The 26,288-nt window shown below is 50.8% G+C and overlaps 10 protein-coding genes across 10 annotated transcripts; 8 read left to right on the plus strand and 2 right to left on the minus strand.

Annotated features, from left to right (window-relative positions):
* Positions 1-500: 500 nt before the first annotated feature.
* V8C40DRAFT_119229 (histone deacetylase HDA1) lies at positions 501-3,663 on the plus strand. Its single transcript, XM_083210913.1, has 6 exons — position 501; positions 835-2,545; positions 2,603-2,666; positions 2,724-2,816; positions 2,882-3,053; positions 3,111-3,663. The coding sequence occupies exons 2-6, from the start codon at positions 972-974 to the stop codon at positions 3,425-3,427; spliced, it is 2,220 nt and encodes a 739-aa protein (XP_083068534.1). The 5' UTR covers position 501; positions 835-971; the 3' UTR covers positions 3,428-3,663.
* Positions 3,664-5,191: 1,528 nt separating this feature from the next.
* V8C40DRAFT_256733 (FAD binding domain-containing protein) lies at positions 5,192-7,857 on the plus strand. The gene is made up of 4 exons (XM_083218323.1): positions 5,192-5,612; positions 5,681-6,303; positions 6,367-6,660; positions 6,723-7,857. Exons 1-4 carry the CDS (start codon positions 5,564-5,566, stop codon positions 7,674-7,676), a joined length of 1,920 nt encoding a protein of 639 aa, XP_083068535.1. The 5' UTR covers positions 5,192-5,563; the 3' UTR covers positions 7,677-7,857.
* Positions 7,858-9,016: 1,159 nt separating this feature from the next.
* Positions 9,017-11,497, plus strand: V8C40DRAFT_256737 (uncharacterized protein). The gene is made up of 3 exons (XM_083218324.1): positions 9,017-9,419; positions 9,618-9,705; positions 9,773-11,497. The coding sequence occupies exons 2-3, from the start codon at positions 9,657-9,659 to the stop codon at positions 11,251-11,253; spliced, it is 1,530 nt and encodes a 509-aa protein (XP_083068536.1). The 5' UTR covers positions 9,017-9,419; positions 9,618-9,656; the 3' UTR covers positions 11,254-11,497.
* A 1,964-nt stretch (positions 11,498-13,461) lies between these two features.
* Positions 13,462-14,547, plus strand: V8C40DRAFT_119299 (uncharacterized protein). The gene is made up of 2 exons (XM_083210914.1): positions 13,462-14,442; positions 14,508-14,547. Exon 1 carries the CDS (start codon positions 13,586-13,588, stop codon positions 14,267-14,269), a length of 684 nt encoding a protein of 227 aa, XP_083068537.1. The 5' UTR covers positions 13,462-13,585; the 3' UTR covers positions 14,270-14,442; positions 14,508-14,547.
* V8C40DRAFT_119313 (uncharacterized protein) lies at positions 14,372-14,711 on the plus strand. Its single transcript, XM_083210916.1, has one exon. The coding sequence runs from the start codon at positions 14,475-14,477 to the stop codon at positions 14,661-14,663; it is 189 nt and encodes a 62-aa protein (XP_083068538.1). The 5' UTR covers positions 14,372-14,474; the 3' UTR covers positions 14,664-14,711.
* Positions 14,712-15,684: 973 nt separating this feature from the next.
* V8C40DRAFT_119302 (regulator of G-protein signaling domain-containing protein) lies at positions 15,685-16,844 on the plus strand. Its single transcript, XM_083210915.1, has one exon. The coding sequence runs from the start codon at positions 15,819-15,821 to the stop codon at positions 16,755-16,757; it is 939 nt and encodes a 312-aa protein (XP_083068539.1). The 5' UTR covers positions 15,685-15,818; the 3' UTR covers positions 16,758-16,844.
* A 497-nt stretch (positions 16,845-17,341) lies between these two features.
* V8C40DRAFT_256741 (uncharacterized protein) lies at positions 17,342-17,781 on the plus strand. The gene has a single exon (XM_083218325.1). The coding sequence runs from the start codon at positions 17,426-17,428 to the stop codon at positions 17,663-17,665; it is 240 nt and encodes a 79-aa protein (XP_083068540.1). The 5' UTR covers positions 17,342-17,425; the 3' UTR covers positions 17,666-17,781.
* A 56-nt stretch (positions 17,782-17,837) lies between these two features.
* Positions 17,838-20,208, minus strand: V8C40DRAFT_256742 (triose-phosphate transporter family-domain-containing protein). The gene is made up of 2 exons (XM_083218326.1): positions 19,502-20,208; positions 17,838-19,435 (listed from the first exon to the last, which is right to left on the minus strand). Exons 1-2 carry the CDS (start codon positions 19,766-19,768, stop codon positions 18,317-18,319), a joined length of 1,386 nt encoding a protein of 461 aa, XP_083068541.1. The 5' UTR covers positions 19,769-20,208; the 3' UTR covers positions 17,838-18,316.
* A 167-nt stretch (positions 20,209-20,375) lies between these two features.
* On the plus strand, positions 20,376-22,993 carry V8C40DRAFT_256743 (U2 snRNP complex subunit CUS1). The gene is made up of 2 exons (XM_083218327.1): positions 20,376-20,767; positions 20,825-22,993. The coding sequence occupies exons 1-2, from the start codon at positions 20,693-20,695 to the stop codon at positions 22,559-22,561; spliced, it is 1,812 nt and encodes a 603-aa protein (XP_083068542.1). The 5' UTR covers positions 20,376-20,692; the 3' UTR covers positions 22,562-22,993.
* On the minus strand, positions 22,716-25,980 carry V8C40DRAFT_256745 (uncharacterized protein). Its single transcript, XM_083218328.1, has 3 exons — positions 25,834-25,980; positions 23,422-25,601; positions 22,716-23,344 (listed from the first exon to the last, which is right to left on the minus strand). The coding sequence occupies exons 2-3, from the start codon at positions 25,564-25,566 to the stop codon at positions 23,231-23,233; spliced, it is 2,259 nt and encodes a 752-aa protein (XP_083068543.1). The 5' UTR covers positions 25,567-25,601; positions 25,834-25,980; the 3' UTR covers positions 22,716-23,230.
* Between the last annotated feature and the right edge of the window lie 308 nt (positions 25,981-26,288).

A 26,288-nucleotide genomic window follows, 5' to 3' on the forward strand; every position in this document is an offset into this window, starting at 1 on the left:
GGCTCCCGTGTATGCTCTAATACGTATTGCGCAGGATTCTCGTTGTCGCGTCTTTCTTTTACCAATCACAACCCGGAAAAGAAAGCAAACAATCTCAAAGAACAAAGGCCCATATGAAAGCGGGACAAAGACAAAGGACATCGATTGGACGTTGGTTTGGTTTGCTGATTTCTGGTTTCTCTTATGCTCATGTTACGCACCAGCCACCATCGCCGCAACTAGTGGCTGCAGCAAGGGCTAAAAAGTCCAAGCGCCAGTTCTTAAGCCCAGTGCAGCGTCACTTCACTAATGAACCAGTGCATCCCTTAAGTTCAGCCTCTATTCTATCTCTATCCTGCACTTCTCCAGGTTACCTAATTTGACGGCCCCCGGTCAGCCCCCGAGGGCCATACGAGGCGACTCTTCTCGTGTATACGCTATTTGAGGATATCGCTGGCATCTCGCTCCCTCGTCTGCAATTTTCTACGATTTGCTGTGAGAAGGGAGTGGCTGGGGTTGGAGGTGAGTTCGGCGGATGGCGATGCCTTCACGTTTGCATTCATTTTCACTTTGGGCTTCACACTTCATATTGGTGTTATCACTTTACTTATGGGGGGGGGGGCTTCTTTTCTGGCTTGCACCGATATTCTGTTCTACTATCCTGGCATTACTCTCCGGATATTGCCTCTTCCTCTCAGAGACTCTTCCTACGCGTTTATCCACCCTTCTCCTATGCCTGAGCGTTGCGCATAGTCTTCTTCTTTTCTTTCTTCCTTCTTTCTCTATACAATTCATAACTGTGGCAGTTTCATCTTTCGTCAACCCATGGCCTGAGCAATGCTAATGCTGCATTAGATTTACAAACTGCCTTCAACTTGCCAAGAGAAAAAGCATAGCCAAAAGTCAAGGTTGATACGGCGGCCTGAGGCCTGGGGAGTCCAGCTCCGTCATTTCGTGCGATATACTCACTACCCTCTACTATTGGGTATATCATGGCTGGAAATGTAGCCATGGAGGAATCTGAAGACCATGTAATGGGGGACACCGACATGACCAGCCTAAATGGTCATGGAAGGGGAACGCAAATGAACGACGACGACACTGCCTCAGATAATAGCATATATCATGAGGATAGTGAGCCAAGCGTTATAGAGGACACCATTGCCAAGCTACAGGTGCGCCGTGGTTTGCTCCCCACAGGCTGCTGTTACGATGATCGAATGAAGCTTCACATGAATGCCGACTTCAGTCCAAATACCCACCATCCTGAAGATCCCCGGCGGATCCACGAAATATTCAAGGCCTTCAAAAGAATGGGGCTTGTCTATACGGGCCCAGAATCAGAGCTACCAAGAATTATGAAGGACTGTCCAACCAAGTACATGTGGAGGATTCCAGCTCGGCCTGCCACTCGGGAAGAGATTTGCCTAGCACATTCCCCTGAGCACCTTGCTTGGGTGGAAAATTTGGACACAATCAGTACGGCTGAGCTTCGTTCATTGACAAGGCAATTCGACCAGGGCCGCGAATCTCTCTATGTCGGGAGCATGTCTTACCCCGCTGCCCTTTTGTCCGTTGGTGGTGCCATTGAAACCTGCAAAAGCGTGGTTACTGGACAAGTTAAAAACGCTTTTGCTGTTATCCGACCTCCTGGGCACCACGCTGAGTTTGATCAACCCATGGGATTTTGCTTCTTCAACAACGTTCCTGTGGCAATCAGGGTGTGCCAGCAAGACTATCCAGACCAATGCCGCAAAGTCCTCATCTTGGACTGGGACGTCCACCATGGCAACGGCACCCAAAACATCTTTTATCAGGATCCCAACGTCCTCTACGTATCCATCCATGTCTACCAAAATGGACAGTTTTACCCTGGCAAACCACCGAATCCCATGACTCCTGATGGCGGTATAGAGCACTGCGGCACAGGACAAGGATTGGGAAAGAACATCAACATTGGCTGGCATGACCAGGGCATGGGTGACGGCGAATACATGGCGGCATTCCAAAAGATTGTGATGCCCATCGCAAAGGAGTTCAATCCGGATCTAGTGGTCATATCAGCAGGCTTCGACGCTGCAGACGGAGATGAGTTGGGCGGCTGCTTCGTTACACCTGCTTGCTACGCCCACATGACGCACATGCTCATGTCTCTCGCGGACGGTAAAGTTGCCGTCTGCCTAGAAGGCGGCTATAACCTCCAGGCAATTTCAAGCTCTGCGGTAGCCGTTGCAAGAACTTTGATGGGAGAACCGCCGCCAAAGCTTGCTCTCCCCAAGATTAACAAAGAGGCAGCCAGAACATTAGCGAAAGTGCAAGCATATCAGGCCCCTTACTGGGAATGCATGCGGCCCGGAATCGTCGACGTGCCTGATGTTCAGTCTCTCAATGCAGACAGGCTTCATGATGTCATCAGAAACGCGCAGCGCCAAGTTATGCAGTCAAAATACGGCATGATTCCGCTCTACATACAGCGAGAGCTCATCTCAAAATCATTTGAGAATCAAGTGCTAGTCACACCAAACCTACACGATGCACAAAAGATTCTTGTTATTCTACATGATCCGTACGTATAGCCGCTTTGCCCCTTTTCGTCTCAGCAGGTTACTCAATTTTGTCACAGGCCTCAATTACTAGCCCAAGTGGATGTGGCAGAAACTACTGTAGATGCTCATAATACATGGGTGGTGAGTTACGCATCACATACGTGCATAAACGATCATAATATTGAGCTGACTGCGCAGGTTGACGGGGTAATGGAATACATTGGGTGGGCCGTCGGCCAGAACTTTGGTGTCATGGATATCAATGTTCCAGCTTATGTTACCCATGAAGAGGTAGGCACTTTTGGCTCTGTTTCTGACTCTTACCGCTTCACCGGTTAATCTAATGCCAAACATAGGACATTGATGCTTTCACCCCTGAATTTAACGAGAAGGAGATCCAGGAGCAAATCTTGTCGCTAATTTGCTATCTCTGGGATAACTTTCTCCAGCTTTACGAAACCAACGAAATTGTCTTGCTTGGCGTCGGCAATGCATACCTTGGAGTTAAAGTTCTCTTGATAAACAGAGGTAAGCGAAGCTACGCCTAACTTGTAGGCCATACCTGCTGATCTAGACTGTCTGCAGACTGCAAAGACAAGATTGCGGGAATTGTCAACTTTGTGACTGGCAACCTGAGGCCCGTCAAGTCTGACGTTGACAACGAACTCTCGTCTTGGTACAAGGAAAACTCGCGCGTCTACGTGGCGGGAGACCACGCCTGCTGGTCCGACCCCGACTTGACACGAAAAGTCCACAAGAGGCGCTTCGGAACGGTCGTGCGCAGCAAGATGATTGGGCTTAACCACATGATGCAAGCGCACGCCGAGGAAGCCCATGAATGGATCTTGAAAAGAGTGACGAACAATCCCGACGGAGATACGACTGAGGAGGACAACCCTTGAAACTTTTCGACTTGCCGTGCGCCATTGCCATGGGCCGGTGTTTTGCTGTTGGCTAACTAACTAACCAATACTTCGTTATATGAGAACCTTTTCCCCGTTGCCATCTCTGAGTCAGGTGTTGCAATGAGCTTCTTCGCTGACGCTTGTCATTGTATTACATAGAAACTTTAAAATAATAAGCGGGATGCTCTGCAGGCACATCCCTTTTCGTATCAAATCAAGCCAAACCGACAAGCAGAGGACATGACAAGTGCACTACGGATGATGCGGAGTTTGAGTTTAATACCTATGCAAAGCCAGTCCAACATAACCTACCAGCCAGCGTAGATGCCGATGGCCCTACTCTGCTTTGCCTACCAATACAAATACCTAGGCATCTTTGCCACGGTGGAGTTTGACCTGCGGGGGCCCCCAGCTCCTGATCCCAACCAAAAACGAACTGCAGCTATCACCAACGGAGGAATCCGTAAAGATGCCCGTGGCCCCCCCAAGCCTGCTCCATGGCTTTCCCTCCCCCCCTTGCACGGAGAGTGTCGTTGAGCCGGCTCGCCCCCACTATCTGACGAGCGGCAGTCGATTCGGAAAGCCTGCCTCCTTTGATATCTGCCCATGCTGGCAGATTGGATGTGCCTGGATCCGATGCCCCGGTGCTGCACCGAATGTTGATACCGTTTGCGTGAATAAGATGCATATTATCAGGTACTATTATAAAGAAGGCTGTGCATATGCTGTACAATTGTGTTGATGTATCTGGCAAAGCAACGTCTTTCTAACAATAACAACCTGAGAGATGTCTATTTCGTACTGTACATGCCTAGATAGCATCCAGTAACACCTTGCCCCGATACTTTATACAAGTGACGATGTGAACCCCACGCTCATCTCGGGAAGCTGGATCAGCCAGATCATTGGGGCGGTGCTCAAGCAAAATACTAAACATTGTTGCCCTACAACCAGAGAGCTACATTAAACTAAACTAAATCCATTCTATCTCCGGCCAGACTAAACGGGAGGCGTCGAGAAAGACCCCACATGCCACCTACCGTGATGTCTTCCCGGGCGGTTCTGGAGACTTGCCGCGGAAGTCCGCCATTGGATTGGTGTATGTATTTCCTTTCTTGGGGGTACTTTGCACAGGTGCCAATGTATGACTGCGTTTATTTGCCCAAGTAGGATTATTATCACGGAATAAGTGATAAGGAAATGTTTATTTTATTCCGTAACATATGTGTATACAGCTCATGGTAAGGTACCGGAATCATTTCGTCCGAATTAGGGCGTTGATGTCGTCGTATTTGCCCTTTACGGCTGCAGAGTATGAGTAAAGTAGAGCCCATGACTTATTAAGACATACATTACCGGGAAATACATCTCGATCAAGGCAGTGATTATCAATACAGTCCCGTTTATTGGCTGCTTTTTATTCTATTTCACGTATTCATACTCGTACTAATACCACCTTACTAGAACAGAACAGATCAATAGATTACATGAATATTCTATTTGTATGCCATCTCCAGCTTGCTCCGCAAAATCCTCCCCCCGGACCGAAGTCACTAGTACTAGCCGGGAAAGACTTTGCGGCACCGAATGGCGGCTCTTGGCCTGCGGCGCTGATGGTCCCATGTACATGTATGAGGTACCCGTACAGCAGACCACCCGACATCATTTACCTTACCTTAGCTCTTGGAACCGCGCTTCTCCGCTCTACTCCCGAATCCTTTGCCGTGATTTTAGTGCCGCTTCCCACTTCCCACCTCTTCCCATGAACAAACCAGTCAACCAGTCCAGCGGCCCCCTCACGGATTCGGCCTGGAATCAGACTCCCGTGTCGAGTCCCGATAATGTTATCATGGACGGAACATAGTTTCCCTTTTTGCCTCCTCGGCACTTGGATGCTGGACTTGCGCTTCTGTTTCTGAATTCACAGTTGTTTATATCTTCTACTACTCATCCTGCATCTACACCTGCTGATCTCGGTCTCATTACGTGCCATCTTGATTACCTATTCCATATTCCATTTTGGTTTGGCTTACACATCAATCCTCGTCCATTTGCTCTCCATCTGAGCCCTCGTGTACCAGCGTCTCCGTGCTTTCGCCTTGTCTTGCGCTTGTTCCATCGCCGAGGAGAGCCATGTCTCCCGCTCTTGTGTGTCAAGATGCGTCTCAAAACTATGACGTCGGTACGATCATACCGAGAAACCCCCCAGCAGCCACGCGGCTCAATGTACTAATTCGATTGCGACGACAGTGATTGTGGGTGCCGGACCTGTGGGATTGATGCTCTCTACATGTCTGTCTCGATGGGGCTACCGCATAAAGCACATCGATAACAGACCAGAGCCTACGGCGACTGGTCGGGCTGATGGCATCCAGCCTCGCTCTCTCGACCTGCTGCGGAACATGGGGCTGAAGTCTGCCATCATGGCCCATAAGCCCGCTCGTGTCTATGAAGTCGCATTCTGGGACCCTTCAGAATCCAGCAAGGGTATTGCCAGGACAGGGACCTGGGCCAGCTGCCCCAACTTTATCGACGCCCGCTATCCCTTCACCACGCTGCTACATCAAGGCCACATCGAGAGGGCCTTCATCGCAGACCTTGAGAAGAACGGCACCAAGATCCAGCGCCCCTGGACAATCACCGGCTTCCAGTCTCGCAGCCCTCAGACATATGAGTATCCCGTCCAAGTTGAACTGGAACACGTCGACGGTGCGGAAAAGGAGACTGTGTTCGCAAAGTACCTCTTTGGAGGCGAGGGCGCAAGATCCTTTGTCAGACAGCAGCTGAACATCGGATTTACGCATAAAGATCCGATCGCGTATGTCTGGGGTGTAATGGACGGTGTGGTCAAGACCGATTTCCCTGATATCAAGGTCAGCCCTTCCATCCCTTAATTCCCCTCTCTTCCTAACTTAAAATGCTAACCCTCACTGTAGATGAAGTGTACGATACGCAGCCAGCATGGTTCCATCATGGTCATCCCTCGTGAGGACAACATGGTTCGCCTCTACATCCAGATCGCGTCTTCCACGGATGCCGACTGGAGTCCAAGAAAGACAGCCACTGAAGCAGAGGTACAAGCTTCCGCCAAGAAGATTCTACAGCCGTACTCGATTGAGTGGGAGCATGTGGAATGGTATTCTGTCTACCCTATTGGCCAGGGAATCTCTGATAAATATACCCTGGATGAGCGAGTTTTCTTGGGCGGCGACGCCTGTCACACCCACAGTGTAAGTGACTCCCATATTACCCCTTAGTATGCATCATTCAGGAACTAAGAATGTAAATTCAGCCCAAAGCAGGTCAGGGAATGAACACTGCCTTTTTGGATGCGCTAAACTTGGCTTGGAAGATCCATGCCGTGGAGGGCGGCCTCGCAGACCGAGCCATTCTCAAGACATACGAGTCTGAGCGAAAAGCAGTGGCAGAATCACTACTAGACTTTGACAACCGATATGCGAAGCTCTTCTCTCAGCGGCCACCCGCCGCTTCTGAGGTTCAGGCCGCCTCAGAGACGATACCAGATGCAGACCTAGATGCCGACAATGCCTTTATCAGGACGTTCAAAGAATCCTGCGAATTCACCAGCGGCTACGGCGTCTCGTATCAGCCTAACGCATTAAATTGGTCTCCGAATCACCCAGCGCAGTCATCTCTCATGCAGCCAAGTGGCACAAAGTTGCAGTCTGGACGCTTGTTCGTAATTGCGGACGTGACGAGAGTTGTCGATGCCAACGTGGTACACTTGGAGCAAGAGATACCGCTCAACGGGTCGTTCCGCATCTTCATCTTCGCCGGAGAGCCAGTCAAGAACCGTGCCGCTATCCGCGACCTCGCAAACAACCTGGCTAGCGCCGATTCATTCTATTCGGCATACACTCGACCGGATGTCGATCAAGTCTCGCATCACGAGAAGCATAACCCTCATAGCATGTTCTTCACGCTGTGTACCATTTTCGCCGCCAAGAGACATCGTATCGAGATCCCAAGAGACGCTCCTGGCGCTTTGGCCCGTTATCGCGACCACGTCTATGCGGACGACAGATGGGACCGCCGTGTACCTGATGCACAGGCATCGGCGCACGCAAAGATGGGTCTTGACGAAGAGAAGGGCGGCGTGGTTGTTGTTCGACCAGACGGCTACGTCGGCATGGTAGCATCTCTAGTGGAAGGCACAGGCACTATTGACGCCCTCAACGCCTACTTTTCAGCATTTTGCACCAAGAAGTTCGGAAGCGCTGCCTAGAGTCTTTGGCGTGCTCGCGCGGGAATAGAAGCGGTACTGGCATTCATTTACTTTACATCTTGCACCTGTCATTTTACAATTTTTACGGTACTACTGGACATATTATCATGTGTAGCACCTGCGTCTCTTACAGAAGCTGCTGGATATAGCTTACGTGTTTAATGAATATATCTTGAACCCTCTAACTTGAACCTTTGTACTTTATTTGAATGTGATAAACTCCCATGGCAACGGAAATCTCAGAAGCATCCGATCTATTGCATACGCGGCCATTGAATGAGTCATAGATTAAGTTTCTTCCATGAGATGATCTTGTAGATGGCGATAGCATCGGGAACCTTATCGAGGGAAAAGCATAAATGGGCTTTCAGAGATAAGGTTAGATTGGAGCGCACGTACCACGGCGAGATTCAGCGACGCGTAATAGAGATAGCAAAGACGCGCGTGTTTGTAGATATCCAGATACCGTGGCGAGCGTGCTAGATTGATATGGGCATCTCGACGTATCTGGTGGGATTTGTTTCTGCCAATAATAATCTGGCGCAAATAATGGGTATATGATACCTACTGATTTTGGCCACCGGAATGAATTAGTATTTGTCTCAAGTAACCACGGCGGTATTATAACCATGCTTTTTCTGCCCGTCCTTACAAATAAATGCATAGAATTCATCTATATCTACTACCTTCTTCCAGTACAGAAAGTGAATAACAATTCAAGTCACTTTGTTGATTTCTCCCCATTTCAGCAAGTATACATAGAATTGTGCCATCTCTCATGCCTTTCAATGAGACACCAGCGCCCAAGATTGATTGCCACAGGCCGACACCAAACGATAAGCAGTGGTAATAATAGCAGATATCTCGAGAGCTGGGTATTTACCACGAACTAGATCATTGGAGTAGCTACTCAGCACTCTAGAATGACTATTCAGCATCAGCGTGCGTAGTTTGGGCATTGTCGAATCGGGATGTGAAAGGAGGCTGTGTATGTACTACTTCAAATATTTATCTAAGTAGGTGGTGAATCTCCAATTACTATAGTGGTTGCTAGTATAGCTATATTTGTATAATATGTGCTGGTATATCAACATTTCTCTAGTATCTGCTACTATAGTAACATTTCTTTAGTATCTACTACTATAGCCATATATCTCTGGTATCTGTTACTATATTTACTTACATATCTTTAGCATTTATTTATTACTATAGCTGTATTCGTCGAGTACTTGGCATTATTTACGAATACCAAAATTGGGTTGCTGAATACCTGAGGCAGACAATTTTCTCGACTATAAATGGGGGTTCCATTCGCATCCTGGTCCGATAGTTGAACCTGACGCAGCCGCTGCAGCGACTGATACGCCGCCAATGATCTGTCAGGCGGCAATCGAGTTAAAGTTGGCCAATCAAAAACCGCCTCCTCCGCGCGGCTGAGCAAGTAGGGCTGCCCCGAGGTTCTGCCGGGTAATTGATTTGAACGACCCGCCACCCGCTGGGCGACTCACCTGCAACTCACCTGCCATTAACTATGGGCTTCAACGATGTGCCTATAGCGTCATCAGCTCTCCGCGACAACGCGACCGCCGACAAACTCTGCCTTATCAACCTTTTTAATATGCTTCCTCTTCGCAAAGCATAATTCGCACGACGCGTCCTCTGCGCACGAACAGATCAGCAGGGCGCTCTTTCTTTGTTATTTATATCGCCTTCCCTCCCTCAAGACTCTTCTTTCTTTCTTCCGTAAGTTATTTTCGACTTTTTCGCTCCCACCATCAGTGCTGCCTGCTTTCTGCTTTTCTTTGAATACATCTTGCTTTTAAGCCACTTGCCCCAGTTAAATTCGCCATGACCTCCACCATCCTCCCTCGCAGCTTCTCGCTGCTGGTGAGGCTCAGGTCTCTCTTTCTTCAACAAACTTCTGGCTAACCGTCTTCTCAGTATATTCTCTTCATCGTAGAGTTCATTCAAGTCTCTGCTATGGCGTTTATGCTAGCATCCGCAGCGATTTCCGGCGTTGGGCTCTTTGGTAAGCCATCTGCCTCTTTTCTCTCTTTTCCTTTTCCAAGCCTAGCCATACTAACTTTCTCCTACAGTCTACAGAAGCTCAAGTCGCCTTCACACAGCCTGTACCAATTTTCTTGCAGATTATGAGGCCCAAGATTCCGATGATGGCATTTCTCGCAAACGTCGCAAGGTCAGGCGGCCCGAGGTCCTCGACAAAGAACCACCTATCCCAACAGAGACGATTACCGACACTCCTGAAAACGTCACACAGTCCAATACCACAGTGGACACATATTTCGACGCCCACGAAGACACCGACTTTCTTGATTATCTAGATATGGAAGCTAGCGGCCAGGAGGATATGTGGCCTGGGCCCGGACCCCTGGTTTATAATAAGGCAAAGCCAGGACCGTCACCAAGTGTTTCTTCCATCGGCGACATCTTTGAAGAGCTTGGCATTTCAGAATTCGATCTCAACGACGGATATGAAGACGACGAACCCAAGATTACTTGGATTGACGACGATGACGAGCTTAACGAGCTTGCAAGAGGCTTAGCTCAGCGTTACCGATCAGCTCGCGCAGGGAAGCAACCAGTTGTAGCACCACCAGCGCCAAAGCCCGATCCTGCCGGACGAATCGAAGAGCTCATGGCCTTGCCCTCCTTCGAAACCCTCAAGATCAGCGACGAATCAAAAGCCGAGGTCGAGACTTTGCAAGTAAAGGCAGCAGAAACTCGCCTGGTTGACCAACAACGTGAGAAGCTAGCCAAGGAGAGGTTCCTGCGAGACCAGGCCCTGCAAAAGTTGAAGGAAAGAACAGCCAAGGGACCTCGTCAACCCGTGGTGGCTCCTCTCAGCGACCAATGGATAGAGAAGATTGTGAATACGATTGAGCTTTCAGAAACAGACGTGGTGGCCACAACATGTCAGGGAACACCTCTTCGCCGGCACGATTTCGCCACAGTGGTTGCAGCTAAGACCTGGCTGAACGACGAGATCGTCAACGGAGCACTCGCAGAATTGGAGAAGCAAATCAACTTGGTGGCTGGCATCACCGACTACAAGCAACAGGGCCGCAAATGCCTTGTTATGAATTCATTTTTCTGGCCTCGAGTCAAAGAGGCGGGCGGCAAGAAGACACAATCCATCCTCCGTCGCATGGGCGTCACTCCAAAAAACCTCTTATTGATGGACACGATCCTGATTCCTATTTGCCAAAGTTATCACTGGACACTTATGGTGATTCAGCCCAAGCAACGAAAAGTGATGCACCTCGACTCATTCAACAACCGCTCATCTCACCCCGATTTGGCACTCGCATGGATGTCAGACTATTTGGGCGATCTCTATCATGCCAAGCCATGGGAGGTGGTTGTTTTGAAGACCCCTCAACAGAACAACGGCTACGACTGCGGTGTACACGTCATTACAAACGGCGTCTGTCTTGCTTTGGGGCTCGACCCCCTCCAGAGCTACAATGTGGGGGAAATGGCCCTCCAAAGGCTGAGAATCGCGGGAATGTTGTTGAACGGGGGGTTTGTGGGGGATTTTGACCTCTGGCAGCAGTAGCTGCGTTTTTTTCGGGGGGGTTTTTTTTTTGTTGTTGTTTTATTGTTTTGGTTTTGTTTCCTTTAGTTTTAGCAAGGCGTTGGGAGAGTCGGGTAGTATAATATATCTTTTCATCACAATGAACAAGTGGTTTGGGACATGGACAGGAATAAGACAGCATATTACTATACCAGAAACATAAGCAGACGATACGGTACGACTAGGTAGACAACAATGAGTTCCATATTTTCCAATTCAATACGCCACTGTAATTTACATCTGGTTCAAGCGTCTTGTACTGTGACTGCTCTGGTCACGGACACTACCTTGTGTTTCTCGTGATTGCTGCTTTCTCTAGTATCTTCTACTCTCGGTAGATTTCCCTAGTAGCTGCTACTACCGGTAGGCTTCTCTAGTATCTACTACTACCGGTGAGTTTCTCTAGTATCTGCTACTACCGGTGAGTTTCTCTAGCATCTGCTACTCTGGATACAGGCACTTCATCGAGGGGAGAATTGATATCATCACCGGATCCTTAAGTGGTATCTGCTGCGATTGCCAAATTCCCGGGCTGAGTTAAACTGTTATCGCGGCTTGCTCTCAGATTCTACTTTCTCCTTTCGTAATTTGCTCTCAATTTTTCTTACTTCTAAGCTCTCGACTTTTAATTATAGTATTGATCTGCCATTAGAGTTGTGTACATACTTTCTCTAGTAGCTGCCACCCATCACTACACCATGCAGTGTCTGCTACTAAGTATCACCACTTTCGTTTCCCCGTCATCTTGCATCAAGCAAAAGGCAAGTGACAGACATGGTGAGATTTTAATAGACGGCTTCCCCAGACGTCATGTAATCTCATATGTAGGTAATTTGGAAACAGGGTCTCACATGGGAACTGTGCTACCCATTAATGTGTAGCTACCATTACCTGGTCGTACTCGCACTAGCACTTTGCACACTGTACATGGGATAATCATGTCAGCTCTTGATGAACCTACCTTGCGAGGTTAAATACAAACTCTATTATTAGTAGTAGCAGTAATACTAGCAGTAGTAATAACTAGAATCTGATGCCTTCAAATCCATGCATGTATCAATCCCTTCTTGCTACCGTAATCCTGCTAGTTCGTTCACCGGTGCGCCTATATATAGGTGGATTGAGAAGGTTGACATGTCGCTAGCCCAGAAGCAGCATATGCTCTCCACAGGCTGCAACCCTTTTGAGAAACAAGACAGTCCTATGCTAAATTTACCACACTGGAGCGGTGTACAAAGAAGCATGGGCTTCCATTACCTTGTGCTCCGTGTGTTTGAGTCGGGCTGTCCGGTGAGTGAGACCAAGGACTACCTACAGTAAGGCGACATGACATGAGCGAGTGCGAGTATCCGTGTCCGTGTCCATGTCTGTACCCGTCACTGAATCGCTGCTCTGCTGCAATGGCCCGTTTCTTGTCTTGTCATGTCACGGGGTAGATGGTTTTGTTGGCCTGTGCCACATATGACGCCTACGTGGCAGGAGATTTGCATAAAATCGCTGCCAATGACAGGACAAAGGTATGTACAGGGTAAATCAGCACGAAGCAAGGCAGAAGGCCAGTTCAGTCAAGCAAGGCAAGGGGTTAGGTTTTGTTTTTCGAGCGTGCGTGCGTTGCGCTGCAGTTGTGTCTACATGTGATTTGATGTCAACGGGTGACGTGCGTGGAGGGAAGAAAGTCGCAGAAAACGAGGCGTGCCAACCAGAAGGTTACAGCGCACACTTCTTAGAAAGTTGGTTTCAATCCATTCTCTCACAACTTGGAAACAGAGGTAGCAGTAGCAGCTAGGTGGTAGCCAATGGTACAGTCGAGGTACAGCGCCATCGGAGCCGGGTCGCAGCTGTTTGCAACGTACCCGCAAGGTAGCAGACGGTAATGCAAATACTTGGAACGGAGCACTTGGGGGACCGACCTGTTCCCACTGCATTTTTAGGGCCACTGCTGCTCGCTGTGGTTGGCGGCACGTTGCATCGTTATGACATGGCGGCGTCGAATCGTCATCCCGGCCATGGCACGATTCAGGCCCGGCGATGTGACGAGTCGGCATAGCCACCAGCCACCCAATCATGTCGGGTGACGCGCTGCCAAATGGGGACGCGCGCCCTTTGGTCGAAAAGCAAGGATCACCGGCTTGCTGAGGCTTTCCTCTTTCTAGCGCCTTTCTAGTAGGTAGCGTAGCGGCCTGGTGAGACCAAAGAGACTCAACTCAGCAACGCCAATTGTTAGGTCAGTGCAGCTTCCAGCGGCCTTCTAGTGCGTCCCGGCCGGTGGCTTGGGCTTGTGCGAGTTCGCTATCGCCGACTGGCCGGTGCGGTCATGGTCGTTGCCCCTCACCAGGTTTCTGGAGCCTCTGGAGCCCGCGGGGGCCACATGACTGGGCTGGACTGGGACTGGGTACCTTGGCGATACGAGCGACCACAGCGGTTTGCGAGCCAAGTGCCTGCACTGGGCCAGCGGTCAGGAAGTCCACCAAGGTACCCCGCAGGCTCCGTTCTCCTTGTTCGCGCCTTCTCGACGACGAAGACGCTTGCTCCTTCGTTCGCCTCTTTTTTTCTTCTAATTCTTTTTTTTTTCGGGGTCGCCCACTCCTTCCCTGCTGGTGCAAGAGAGGGAGAGATCGGGATCGAATGGGGAAATAAGATGGAAGTCGAGAGTGCCTTATGTAAAAACCTGACCACCGGCTGGATGGAATCACCAGAATCACCAGACTTGTCTCCGGGTCTTTCCTCTTGTCCTGCACTTTCCTGCAGGACAGGGAGAGCTGCCTGCACACCGAGGTACCTGGATACTCCGCGTGGTGAGGGGCAGGCAGCGTGCGTCCGAGGTACTGCCAGGCTGCCAGGTACTTGGGACGGCAGTGCACAAGCTCCGTACTTGGCGCGCCCTGCCCTTTGGTCCAGCTTTGGGAAGAGATCTCCGTTCCGGCTGCCTATCCTCCGCTTTCGTGCAGCTGGGGGAGGGTTAAAGACGGCTTTCGGTCAAGAGTCGAATCGGTCCTGATTCAGGAGGGAGAGAACTTTTTTTTCTCTTTTCTTTTCCTTTTTCCCTCTTTTTTGCCTCCTCTCGTACCTCGTTTATTTCCCGTTCCGACATGGCCATGGCATGACATGCACCTTTTTGTAAAACCCCGCTGCCCGCCTGCACGGAGAAACTATTCCATGCCTAGGTCCTAGGTAAAATTTTTGGCTTTTAAGGCTGCTAGGCGATGCCGGTACTAACGAATGTGCCGGGATTTGAGTTTTGGGTTTGCATTGTCAGGTCAGGTCAGGTCGGGTTCGGGTCAGGCCAGGTCAGGTTTCGTCGCATTTCGCCCCCCGACCGGAAGCAGGATAGAAGGGGGGCGGAGAAAAAAAAAGAACCAGATTGGAACTACGGAAGAACGTCAATGGATTAGCACAGAAACATAGCACAGCAGAGCCACGGAGCCACAGAGCCACCGAAACGCCAGAGCCTGTGGACTTTCCTTGTTACTGTAGAACCGCTAGAACCACTAGAACCTTAGCACAAACCACTGACAGCACGCCGGAACCCAAAAGCAGACAGCAAGCAGCAGGGCCAGTGCAGGGCTCCCCCCAAGTACCCCCTCCGATCCCCGATAGGCCTCGCTGATTTTAGCTCTCAGCCACCACGGCCAGGGATCCACCCGCCTGTGCATCTGTGCCTCTGCCCCCGCCACCCACATCCAGGCGCTGGGATACCTGTACTGTAGTCCTGCGGTGCCTGCTCGTACATGACTGGACTGGACTGGCACTGGCACTGGAACTTACAAAAGACTTCAGTCGTGCTGTTTTCCGCCACCCTGCATTCGGATGCCTCGCCTCCAGTCCTGGACTTTGACTTGAATCTCTGCACGCCACAAAGACGATCCGTCCTCACCGCCGTCGTTCCTTGCCTTGCTTACTTTACCACTTGAGCCGCCGTTTGTTCTAATCCGTCATCCGTCATTCACATCCATTCATATTCATATCCTCTGCTCGACGCCCCCGGCCTTTCGGACTCGTCTCGGTTTCTGCTCTGCCTCCTCTTCGCCCTTCTCGTCGCCCTTCTCGCTGTCCGAAACCACATACCGACAGTTATTTCAAATTATCTGCCTTGTTGTTGTGATCCGTCTCGACTTGACGTGACTTGACCTGCTCCTCACCGGGCCAGTGGATCCAAGGATTACGTGACCTTGTTAGAGTTGGCCTGGCTTTTGGCTTTGGCTTTGGCTTTCCCATCACCGAGTCTGCCTGCATTCTTACGAGTACTCTCTTCTTCTCCGTCTGCTTCCGACTCGGCATTGCTTTGCGGCACAGCTTCGAGGCCGCTCATTCACTGTCGTTTGCGTCGCTTCCGGATGATCAAGGACGATACCCGTCGACTGACTTAATCGGTCCATTTCGCATCAAACCCGAGCAGCGACACTCTGTCATTCACCCTGCAGCCCAAGATTATAATTGCTTGTGCTTTCCCAGAGTTCTTTTGGTAAGGGCCTGTCTAGAGCGCTCTTACCAGAAGCCCCAGGGAACGCACATTGCAATTAGGCACGCTGGTGCGATATCGCATAGATATGGTTAATCCAAGGATACGGCAGCCAGTTGGAGCCCTACTTACGATTCCCAAGCAGCAGCCACGGCCCTTGTCTGCTTTCGAAGACTTCAATGAATCATCATACACACCCTACTCACGCCCAACTAGCTTCTCCTCTTCGTCTGAAGCTTCATCTCCTCGATACAACATGACGGGTCGCCCACCGACCCTCAACGAGATTCTTCTCGATACCGCCCCTCCGCCATGGACACTGAGTGCCTTCATGGCCTACCTCTCCCAGAACCACTGCATGGAGACGCTCGAATTCACCCTTGATGCTCAGCGCTATGCTTCCGTCTACGAACAGTCCCTCGCTGACGCCACCTCCGCGGATGACGGCAGGGAGAGGGTTTGTGCATGGTGGGAGAAGCTGATGCAGGTCTACATAGTCCCCTGCGCCCCTCGCGAAGTAAACATTCCTGCTCAGGTTCGAGATCGCCTCCTTCGCGTGCCCTATGGCCCCAACCCTCCTCACCCGTCCGAGCTGGCTGAAGCTGGACGCATCATTTACGAGCTCATGAACGACTCCGTCTTGGTTCCTTTCTTGCAGTCCGTCGCTACCCCCGCAACAGACCTGCATCACGATTTCCACCTGGGATCGCCCAAAGCATCTTCTGATCGCACATCGCCCTCCAGTGGCGCGGATGTTGAGCCCTTGTCAGCCGATAGTGAAGGCAATTCACCGTCAGTCACGGAACCCATGACACCCCCTACCACGCCGCCTACCTCAGAATGGACTTTTAGTGCCACGCATGGTGGCTTTCACCGTGCCGTAGCAGCGCACAACAAGGGCTGGAAAAAGGTTGGCGCGAAGCTGGGCTTCAATCGCAAAAGCTCTAATCGGAGAACAACACCGACATCTTCGGGACCCGAGTCTGGAGAGTCGAGCTACAACCCCAGCAGCAATTCATCGTTTTGAAGCGTGTGCCAAGGAGGCTGATTTGCAGCCACCTGTCGCTTGTCATCTCTTACGCGAGACACTACCGAGTAGTCCGACATTATCAATCTACACCTGACAAGGGACTTCCCCGCGATTACTCGGCCACCACAACGGCGCTATACTGGAATCTGCTTGCGGGGTACAATACGGTCATGCAGCAGGCCTTATCAGGCTCTCTTGTCGTAGTCGCCATCATAAATCCATTGAGCCGCTCTCTCCATGCCATTTTTAGCATTGGCAGGGTGTGGCGCCTCTCGGGTCGTCTACCCATACAAACTGGGGCTCTTAGCCCTCTTCTATCATCGACTGCTGTCCATGTCGGTCGAAGGATTATGAAATTTCAACGTCTTCGTTGACTGACTCAGTATATCTGCAGTCATCGCTCAAATTTTCAAAGCAAGCCTCAGTGTGGTCGCTCAGTTCCAATCTGCTGCGTCCTAATACCCTTCATCACTAGGCCAAGTCAACCGGCAACTGCCTGAGTTGACTTTTTGCAGCTAAATGCTCTAAATCTCTAAAGCATGGAAGATTCTCTCATTTCATTTTACCCCCTTCCTGTCGATGGGGATTGTACACCACATGTTCGAATGCGAGACTGCACTGTGAGAGTTTTCGAGACTCCCCCTGCTAGTCTCCCATCTTAATAGATGACCCTCATGCAAGCGTGCTATTCAATTTACGAAATCATGGGAACCACGGCCTTTTCACAAGTCGGACGGAGTTTTATCAGGGGTCTGGCGGTACACATATACATTGTATTGGCGTTTATCATTTCTTTTGTTGTTTTTGGTCAATGGATTTCTCAAGGCGTGCGCGCATGGATGATACATGATGTCTTTTTTTTTGTTCTTTCAAATTCACCATCAACGGGATCCCGCGGCAACTGAACATCAATCTAATGTTTATTGTCAGTAAATAGAGATAGGCCGATGAATAGATGCCTGGACGGGGAATATCTCGTCAGGATGTCAAGTGTGGATTGAATTGAGCTCTCTTTCGTGAATGAATGATATTATAAGTGATGTACTTGTTAGTAAGGAAGAAAGAGGAAGTATTGCGCTGAGCATGTAGTGGATAATGCCTTCATGTTTCTATCCTAATATCACAATTGAGACGTTACAACTACTACCTAGTGGCTACCTATTCTATACATGTGTTTTCCCTTCTAATGACATTCCCATTCCCGAAATATATATGATAGCGTCTATTTCACCTCCCCTCTCTTTTTTCGCTTCCCAGAACAGCGCCTAGTGTTTCCCTTAAGCGCGGGTTATATCAGTGATTGGTTTCGCTGTACTTTTTCTCATGGTTGAACCTCAAAACGTCAAGATGCAGATAGTAGATCCGACACGCACTATAACACATGAATATTATCAAAGCATTTGGTGATCCTTACGTAGCCAAGTAAAGGATCCCCTTCGTCCATTTCAATCATAGGGTTGCATCATCAACAACCTAGTGCCGCTTCCGATCCTCGTCTGCCGCCGGCAGCATCGGAAGCCTTTATTGCGTATACGGGGTAAGATAGGACACCCCCTTCAAGGGTGAAACGCGCCATTCCTCGGCTGAGGAGATGTTTGGTAGCGGCCAGTTTGCGTTGGCACCTCGTTAAGGGGCAGCAAAGGCGTGCCACTCCGAGACTGCGTCATGTTTCGCGCGCTCCGATCGGCTTTATTGCTTTCGCTAGTCCTGTCGTAGAGATACAGACCTAGGAAGGTGAGAGCAATACCCACGGCTTGCACGGAAGTCGTTGGGCTTCTGAACCAAATGATGGCCATGACGATGACGAACACGCGCTTGATGAGACTTGCGACGGAATAGGTAACGGGAGAAACCATGGACAGCAGTATGAAGGCGATGATGTTTTGTCCAAAGTGGAACGTGCCGTTGAAAATAAACTCCAAGGTGAGACGGCCATGGTCCATGGCATTAGGCCTGTTGCTGAGGTCTACCGAGCCGTCATGCAGGAAATCTTTAATAAGGGTGATGCCCTCTGTCCAGAACCAAATCGGTACAGTCAGGGCAAAGGCCATGCCGGATGAGTAGCACAGCAAGTTGAGCTTGTCGAGCTTCTTGCTTGGGACTCCCGTGCCGTCGGCCTCGACTTTTGCAGCCTCGTTGAACAGCTTCTTGGAGAAGATGTTCTGCGTTACAAAGATGAGCGTCGCCAGGAGCGCCTCCAGGACGCCAAGCAATTGGCCGCCGTAGTTTGATTCACTAGAGCAAGCCAGCATAACACCGATAGTCAGGGGAATCAAGGAAAGGTAGGTTGTTGTCGGGTATCGAATGTTGTATATCAATCGGTATGCGAGCACGGTGAAGAGCGGCGACAGGCCCTTTATGGTGTGGACAAGCGAAACGGGGATTTTAGCTGTGGCGGTCGAGCTGAGCAGATGGCCGCCAATCTGGAAGAAGGCGAGGGGCAGCGTTGTCATGATGACTTCTCGGCTGGGTTCGCGGATGGGGTGTCGCAACGCAGATATTTTGGTGCGCAGAACAGGGAAGATGCTGGCCAGCCAGGAGAGGAAAATGCAGAGCGAAGAAACAAAGGCAAACTGGATCAATGTCAAAGTTGCGGGCATGTCAAAGGCATTGAGGATGGACTTTGACGATGTGTTGGTCAGGGCAGATGAGGTGTACCACATGACGCAAAGAACCTGCAAAGAAGAAATTAACTTCTCCGACCTTTCGCATTATCATATACAAGACAGGATGTGACATACAACAAGCTTTGGAGACACGGGAGCCCGTAGCGCATCGGCGATCTCGTGGGCATTTTGGCTCATGCTGCCGTTCCTTGCGCGAATCGTTCGAAATGCATCGCCAAGGCTCTTTTGGCGACTGTGCCCACGTCCCGAGGACGACCATGCATTTGCCGCAGGATAGCCATTGCTATGGCCATTGCCGTTGCCATTCGCGGAGCCGAGATCGTTCAAGCCATTGCTCCCCAGTGGTGTTGGTGATGCCGACAGGCTTGGGAATTTCTCCATTGCGCAGCGGGCGCAACAACAGGATTTCTATGCGATTCGCGAATTCGAGGCTTCGATATATCTTTGTATGTAATATTTGAAGGCGATTGTCGAGTACAGAAGTCTCCGAGTGCGCAGCGGCTTGTGATGACGACGACTGGCAAATAATTCGGAGCAAACGTCAATGTCGAGGCGGTGCTGGTGGGTTATGCCGCGATATCAATTGACATTTGGAACAGTGGACTGAAACGAGAGACTGGATGTAAAAAGTAAGCTATCCATTACCACGGCAGAGCCATGCGAGTAAACAGCTTCCAGGGAAGAAGATAAGAAGAGAAATGTCGCTATAAAATCATGAGGGAGGGGAGAAAATACGAGGTCAGACAAAAGATAGAGGGTCACTCCCGCGGTGGAAAGGGGATCGCCAGCGCGGCTTCAGGTCACTCAGAAGTCTTTGCCGCTGGAAAGGAGTGGCCGGCTTAGCGAATCTGCGCTGGACTAATTTTCCCGGTACCTGGAGCTATTACCCGATCTTCAGCCGACAGCCGCGCGCCCCACATGCTTTGCGCGCGCTGGTCTTGGCAAAACACGATCGTTTTGGGTGCTTTTTCTTTTTCTTTTCTGGGTTGGAAAAGCTGCTGCCGCCTAGTAGGGGCTCTCACTGCTTCACCACCAACTTCATCGCCCTCCCCGCGACTTACCGGCTTGCTTCATCCAGCCAAAGCCGCGAGTTGAGCTGCGTCACCTTCCCGTTATCGCTGCCTGATTAGCCACGCCCTCGCTTTTCTCCGAGATTCTGCCAGCTCGCCGCGGCATGGGAAGAGATCCAAAGCGATACGTTGTCGCTGTCACTGGTCTTTACGCCGTCTTCCAGCTCCTCACCCAGACGGCCAATCCATCCGCCTTCTCCAAGCCCAGCAGCCTGTCGCCGGCCTCAGCTTCACCATGGCGGCCCCAAAGATGACCAAGAACCAGATGCGGAGGGCGAAGAAGAAGGAACAGAAGAAGGCGAAGGCAGATGTCAGTCTCATCAATTCCACCTCCGCCACGCGTCGCACAATGCTTACGATGATACAGACCGATCCAACCGAACAATCTGATGAGCCGACCGCCGAGAAGAGGGACGAATCGCCACAGCCGACTGATGATTCCGATGTCAAGGGTGCGGCTGACTTGGCTAAACCATCCGCTCCTGCTAGTGAACCGATCCAAGATGACCTGCTAGACGACGATCCTGCATTTGCCGCGTACAGAGACATATTCAACAAGTTTGGCCTATCATTTGCGGAAGACCAGATTGCGAAGGAAGCCAACGCTGGCAACCAGGGCGACGTCTTCTTTGGTGACAATGATGATATTCCTGACGAGGAAGATGAGAACCCTCAACCAAAGCTATCAAAGAAGAAGCGGAAGCAGATGAACAAGCTCTCCGTTGCGCAGCTGAAGGCTCTTGTAAACATACCAGAGGTGGTTGAATGGCAGGATGTTTCATCGTCGGATCCACGACTCTTGGTACAAATCAAGGCGCAGCGGAACGTCGTTCCCGTACCATCTCATTGGGCGATGAAGAGGGAATATCTATCATCGAAGAGGGGTATTGAGAAATCAGCATTCCGGCTGCCGAAATTCATCGCCGAAACGGGAATTGCAGAGATGCGCGACGCAGTGCTGGAGAAACAAGCAGAGCAGACGCTGAAGCAGAAGCAGCGAGAGCGTGTCCAGCCAAAGATGGGTAAACTGGATATCGATTACCAGAAGCTTTACGATGCTTTTTTCCGCTTCCAGACAAAGCCGGAGCTGACGCGATTTGGCGAGGTCTATTATGAAGGCAAGGAAAGCGAGGTAGACTACCAGCACTTCCGCCCTGGAGATTTGAGCGATGCCACGAAGGAAGCGCTCGGCATGCCACCTGGAGCGCCTCCTCCATGGCTCATCAACCAACAGAGATTCGGCACACCCCCTAGTTACCCGACCTTGAGAATACCTGGTTTGAACGCGCCTCCACCTGCCGGAGGATCCTGGGGCTTCCATCCCGGCGGCTGGGGTAAGCCTCCAGTCGATGAATTCAACCGTCCATTATACGGTGGCGACGTTTTTGGTCTTACCGCGCAAAACGGCGCCTCTGGCCAAGCACAGGTAACGCAGCCTCAAGCACCTAACGGGGATGCCGTGGAGCGCACACTGTGGGGAGAGCTGCAGCCTCGCGAGGAGGAATCTGAAGAAGAAGAGGAAGACGATGAAGAGGAAGAGTCCGAGGATGAGGATGTCCCCGGCGGCACCGAGACTCCCAGCGGGCTCGAGACACCAGGAGGTTACACCAGCACGGTCCATCCGGACTATTCACAACAAGGAGTCGAAACGTCCATTGCCGGTGAAATGGACCTACGCAAAGAACGACGCGGGTACGATACCGAAGAGTCCTCTGCTCCCCGCTCCGCCTACACCGTTGTGCCTGAGCGGCAGGTTCGTGCCGAGGGCTTCTTTGGTAGCGATCGCGCATATGATATCAACGCCGCCCAGCGCTCCGCTGCGTCTGGCATACCCGTGCTAGGCGCAGACGACGACACTCGGAAACGAAAGAAGCCCGGCGATGTAGACGTGGCAATCGATGTGGACGCGCTCAACCAGCAGGGCGGTCTGAGCAAAGACGACTTACGGAGCAAATACGAGGCCAGTCATAAGGAAGAGGGCATAGGCGCAAGATGGGCGTATGATGACGATTTGAGCCAGATGATTGCGGAAGAGAGCAATAAGCGGCAGCGAACCGAGAAGGAGCACAGCGAGAGGAGACGTGAGGGCAAGTATAAGTTTTAATACCACAGAAGAATGACCTCGTAATGGAGAAGTTGGGTTGATTGGATCAGGAAATAAGGGATAAGGGATGACGGCAGCGAATGACACATGTATTAAACTCATAAAAAGCAAACCAAATCGGCACATGGGTTACCGGAAAATATCGTCGACTGCAAGAACTTCATGTATAGTAAAATATAATGCTTCGTTGATACCATTCAAACATTTTACACCCGCCTCATACCTCACAGGCACAGGGGCCAACAACTTGGTTAGGATACATGTATCATCTTCGTATTTCTATCGACAAGCTTTAACGTATTCATCCCAGCATGTCTTCCATTACTCACTCACATCGGCTCCGTCAATCAAAACCGCAATCGACGCCTGTGCTCCCGACAGACGCCCAGAGCTAAAGTGGCTCGGAAGCACTGCTCTCTTCGCCTCCGCTTGGTGCATTTGGCTTTATAGTAGCATCTCAAATCAGACTCGATGAGATGCTGGCCACAACTAGCCACCTACTTAGGTGGCTGCTTATATGAGTATGCCATATTTTTATATTAAACTCAACTTGACTATGTGCACGCACTGTCGCAGCTTGTGTCAAGGTTCCGAGATTCTTGAGGTCAATAGAAGCCTCTTTTGAGTAATCCGGCTTATGTTGCATGTCTACTTGTGCTTGTTCTTGCCTTAGGTTGGTCTACCGGCGCAGCACGCATTACAACGCCAAACTTCCTTCTTTTCAACTGACATGACTGCTTCTTGTTCTACGCAGTCTGAGTGGTATAGTCTCTGGGGACAGGCCTATTTAAAGATGTTACAATTAGTACGTATTCATCGATATATATCTATGCCAAGAACGAGATGGGTATGAACAGTACCTTATTGGAGCAGATCAGCATTCTTGGACCCAGGACCGGCAGCTGACAGACAGTACAGCCGTTTGCTCCTTTCCGGATTTGGGTCGCTCTGGGAGACTGTTTTGAATCTACATCTTCAGTTTTGGCATTGCCACTCCCATCTTCGGCTTGGGCATTGCCATTCTCATCACCAGCAACTTCTTGTGGCCTTATTCTTGCGTTATTGATGTGGGTAAAGGCTTCCCGGATGATATTGTCATCCAGCATATCGCGGACTCGCAGCAAGCTGGCGTGCTTGCCAAACTCTAGCACACGTTGGTCAGCGGCAGCAAGCCAAGACGCCTTCTCTCGAACAAAGCCCAACCAGGCTCGAGGAAAATAAGCGGCAGATGTGAGGCTTTGGCGAAGAATGTATCCATCCCACTCCCATATGTACTCCTTTTCTGCAGGAGTCACGTCGGAAAAATCACTTGTGCTCTCTCGGTGCTTTTGGATCAGCCATGTGTTGTCCAGCGGCCTCTTTGGCACTTCTTGGCCTGGGACTAATCGTGCTCTGCTAATGGGATCAAACAGAGCTTGTTTAATTTTGGGCACCAGGATCTTCTCGTTTCTGGGAGCCCCGGGACGCCGCTGCACCGGCCTTGGCTGTGTGACTGACGGCGATTGGGAAGGAAGCCTATCATAGGTACTCTTGTCCCCCGAAAAGGTAAATATATCATCCACTGTATCCGGTCCAAGTCGAGAGGAAATCCATGACTGGTCGCCAACCAGGTATGTTTCAAGGTTGAATGGCCTGACGGGTGGGTTTATCTGATACTGCTGCTTCAAGGGAGAGGATATGGGCTCGCAGCGACTAGTGACTCGAAACTGCGGTCCTTGACTCGTTGTCTCGAGCACATAGCTGTACGTAGGGTGGAAGGTTTGCAAGTGGACTTGCAGTTGCTGCATTGTCTGGTGGTAGACTCCGCAAGTTATACAGCGGTAATAGTCTAGGCAAACCGGTTGATCAGAAGGTAGAAGATAGCTAACACGGCCTTCATTTGTTGCAATGTGACTAGCCCGTGCGCGCCGCTTTCTTTCCCTCCCCTGAGCTTGGTCGCTTAAGACTTTCAGGTTGTACACCTTATTCTTTTCGCGAGTTCTCAACGACCTTGAAGGGGTTTGTGCGCCATCGAAGCCATCTAGGCCGTCATCGTCGAGTTCAATAGAGGACTCATCTACGTGGTGACCATTGATGCTATGGATCCCTCCATTCATGGATGGAGCGAACAAGTCGTCCACAAAAGGGTCAGCATCGGGATCCACAGCGTTGATACAGGGCATGGAGCCTTTCTCCAGACGCTTCAAGGCTTTGAAGCCAGCCGACCAGCGTAGATCAATATCCATGACATAATCGGTGCGAACTGGGGGCTCAGGTGCTGAATATCCTGCAGACAAGGATAAGGGGCTCTTTAGCCTGCCAAAAATCTGGTCAAACCGGCTTGACAGGACCCATGCTTTGCCGGGGACCGAGGCGAGGCTGGATGAAGCCGGAAGAGCGCCGAAATCGCTCGAGTCCAGTGGCGGCCAATGTCCGTCATGGGCAGCCTCTAGCTCGACAACAATGTCGTAGGAGTCTGCCAGGTCAAATGTGGCATCATCCGCCCGATTGATGAGGATACTTTCCTGAGGGATGTAGAATGGTTTGGGAAGGGCGATGCGGGCGACTCGATGAGGGCCCACGGGGTTTTTGAATGTTGTCAAGTCACATACTTGACTCTGGCAGTGAACAACTCGGGGATAACCGGAACTCAGTTCAGAGATGGTGATCCTGCAGCTAGCTTTGGTGGGAATTACCTCGCGGGGGGGAGCGTGGGCGAGATGAGATCTGACCTTTTTGGAATCCTTGTGGGCAATCTTGAGAACCTCGATACGTAAAGCAGATCTCGAATCGGAGGCGTGGGGAGAAGCAATGAGATGGTCGACATCCAGGGAGTCGGGCGATGAGATGCGTCGCCTCTTGAGTGGCGGGCCCCCGTCGTTGTCAATGTGATGCGATCCTTTATGGATGGGTGAAGATACTATGTTGCCCATAGCTGCAGAGTCCTTCAAGGCTCTGGCGCCTTTGATCCAGTTGCGATGAAGAAAGGGGGCTCGACGCTGCTGACACCTGGTTTTCACCGTCATGGCGGGATGAAACCAATCATGAGAGAAGAGGTGGTCTACGAGACGGCGGGTGAGCCAAAACCAAGACAGGTCAGACAAAATAAACAGAAATGGCTGGAGAAAAGAGGCGGATTCTCGGCTCTAGAGCATTGTTGAGCCTTGGACGCCTCGTTGCCGCAGGCCGTTTCCAGGAGATGAAAAGTGAAAGTGAAGGATGAGAGAGAAAGGTAAAGTTGAAAGAGAAAGAGAAAGAGAGCGCCCGGATATCAGCCGCCTCTCCGTACGCACCAGCCAGCAAAAGGCGAACCGACAAAGAAAGAGAAACCAAGCAGGCGACTCGCCCCAACGAGCAGAGTAGAGCGAAACCGTGACGGATGCAAGTGTCGAGAATGCGAAAGAGACTCAGGCAGCGCGACGGGGCTGCTAGAACGAAGCAGACGCGTGTAGATGAGACCAAGGCAAACGGGGAGTTGCCGGTTTGTATCACGGCCCCAGAAAAGCCTAGCGCCAGCGGACCTCAGTGTAAGCCCACGCTTAAATTGGCGGTCATGGTACCTACGAGTACTCCGTGCCAGGCACATTAGCGCTATGGGGAGCACGGCCGTGTCTCGCTGAGGTACTTCCGGGCTGAGCACGGTTATAAGCATAATACACCTGTAAGTGCGTTATGCACGTAGCCAACACACGACGATTTGTCCGATGACAAGTAGGTACCTAGGGAGAAGGCCGAAGGGAGACAAAAG

The sequence above is a fragment of the Trichoderma camerunense genome, assembly GCF_050948025.1.
Source record: "Trichoderma camerunense strain CBS 138272 chromosome Unknown V8C40scaffold_22, whole genome shotgun sequence".
NCBI lineage: Eukaryota > Fungi > Ascomycota > Sordariomycetes > Hypocreales > Hypocreaceae > Trichoderma > Trichoderma camerunense.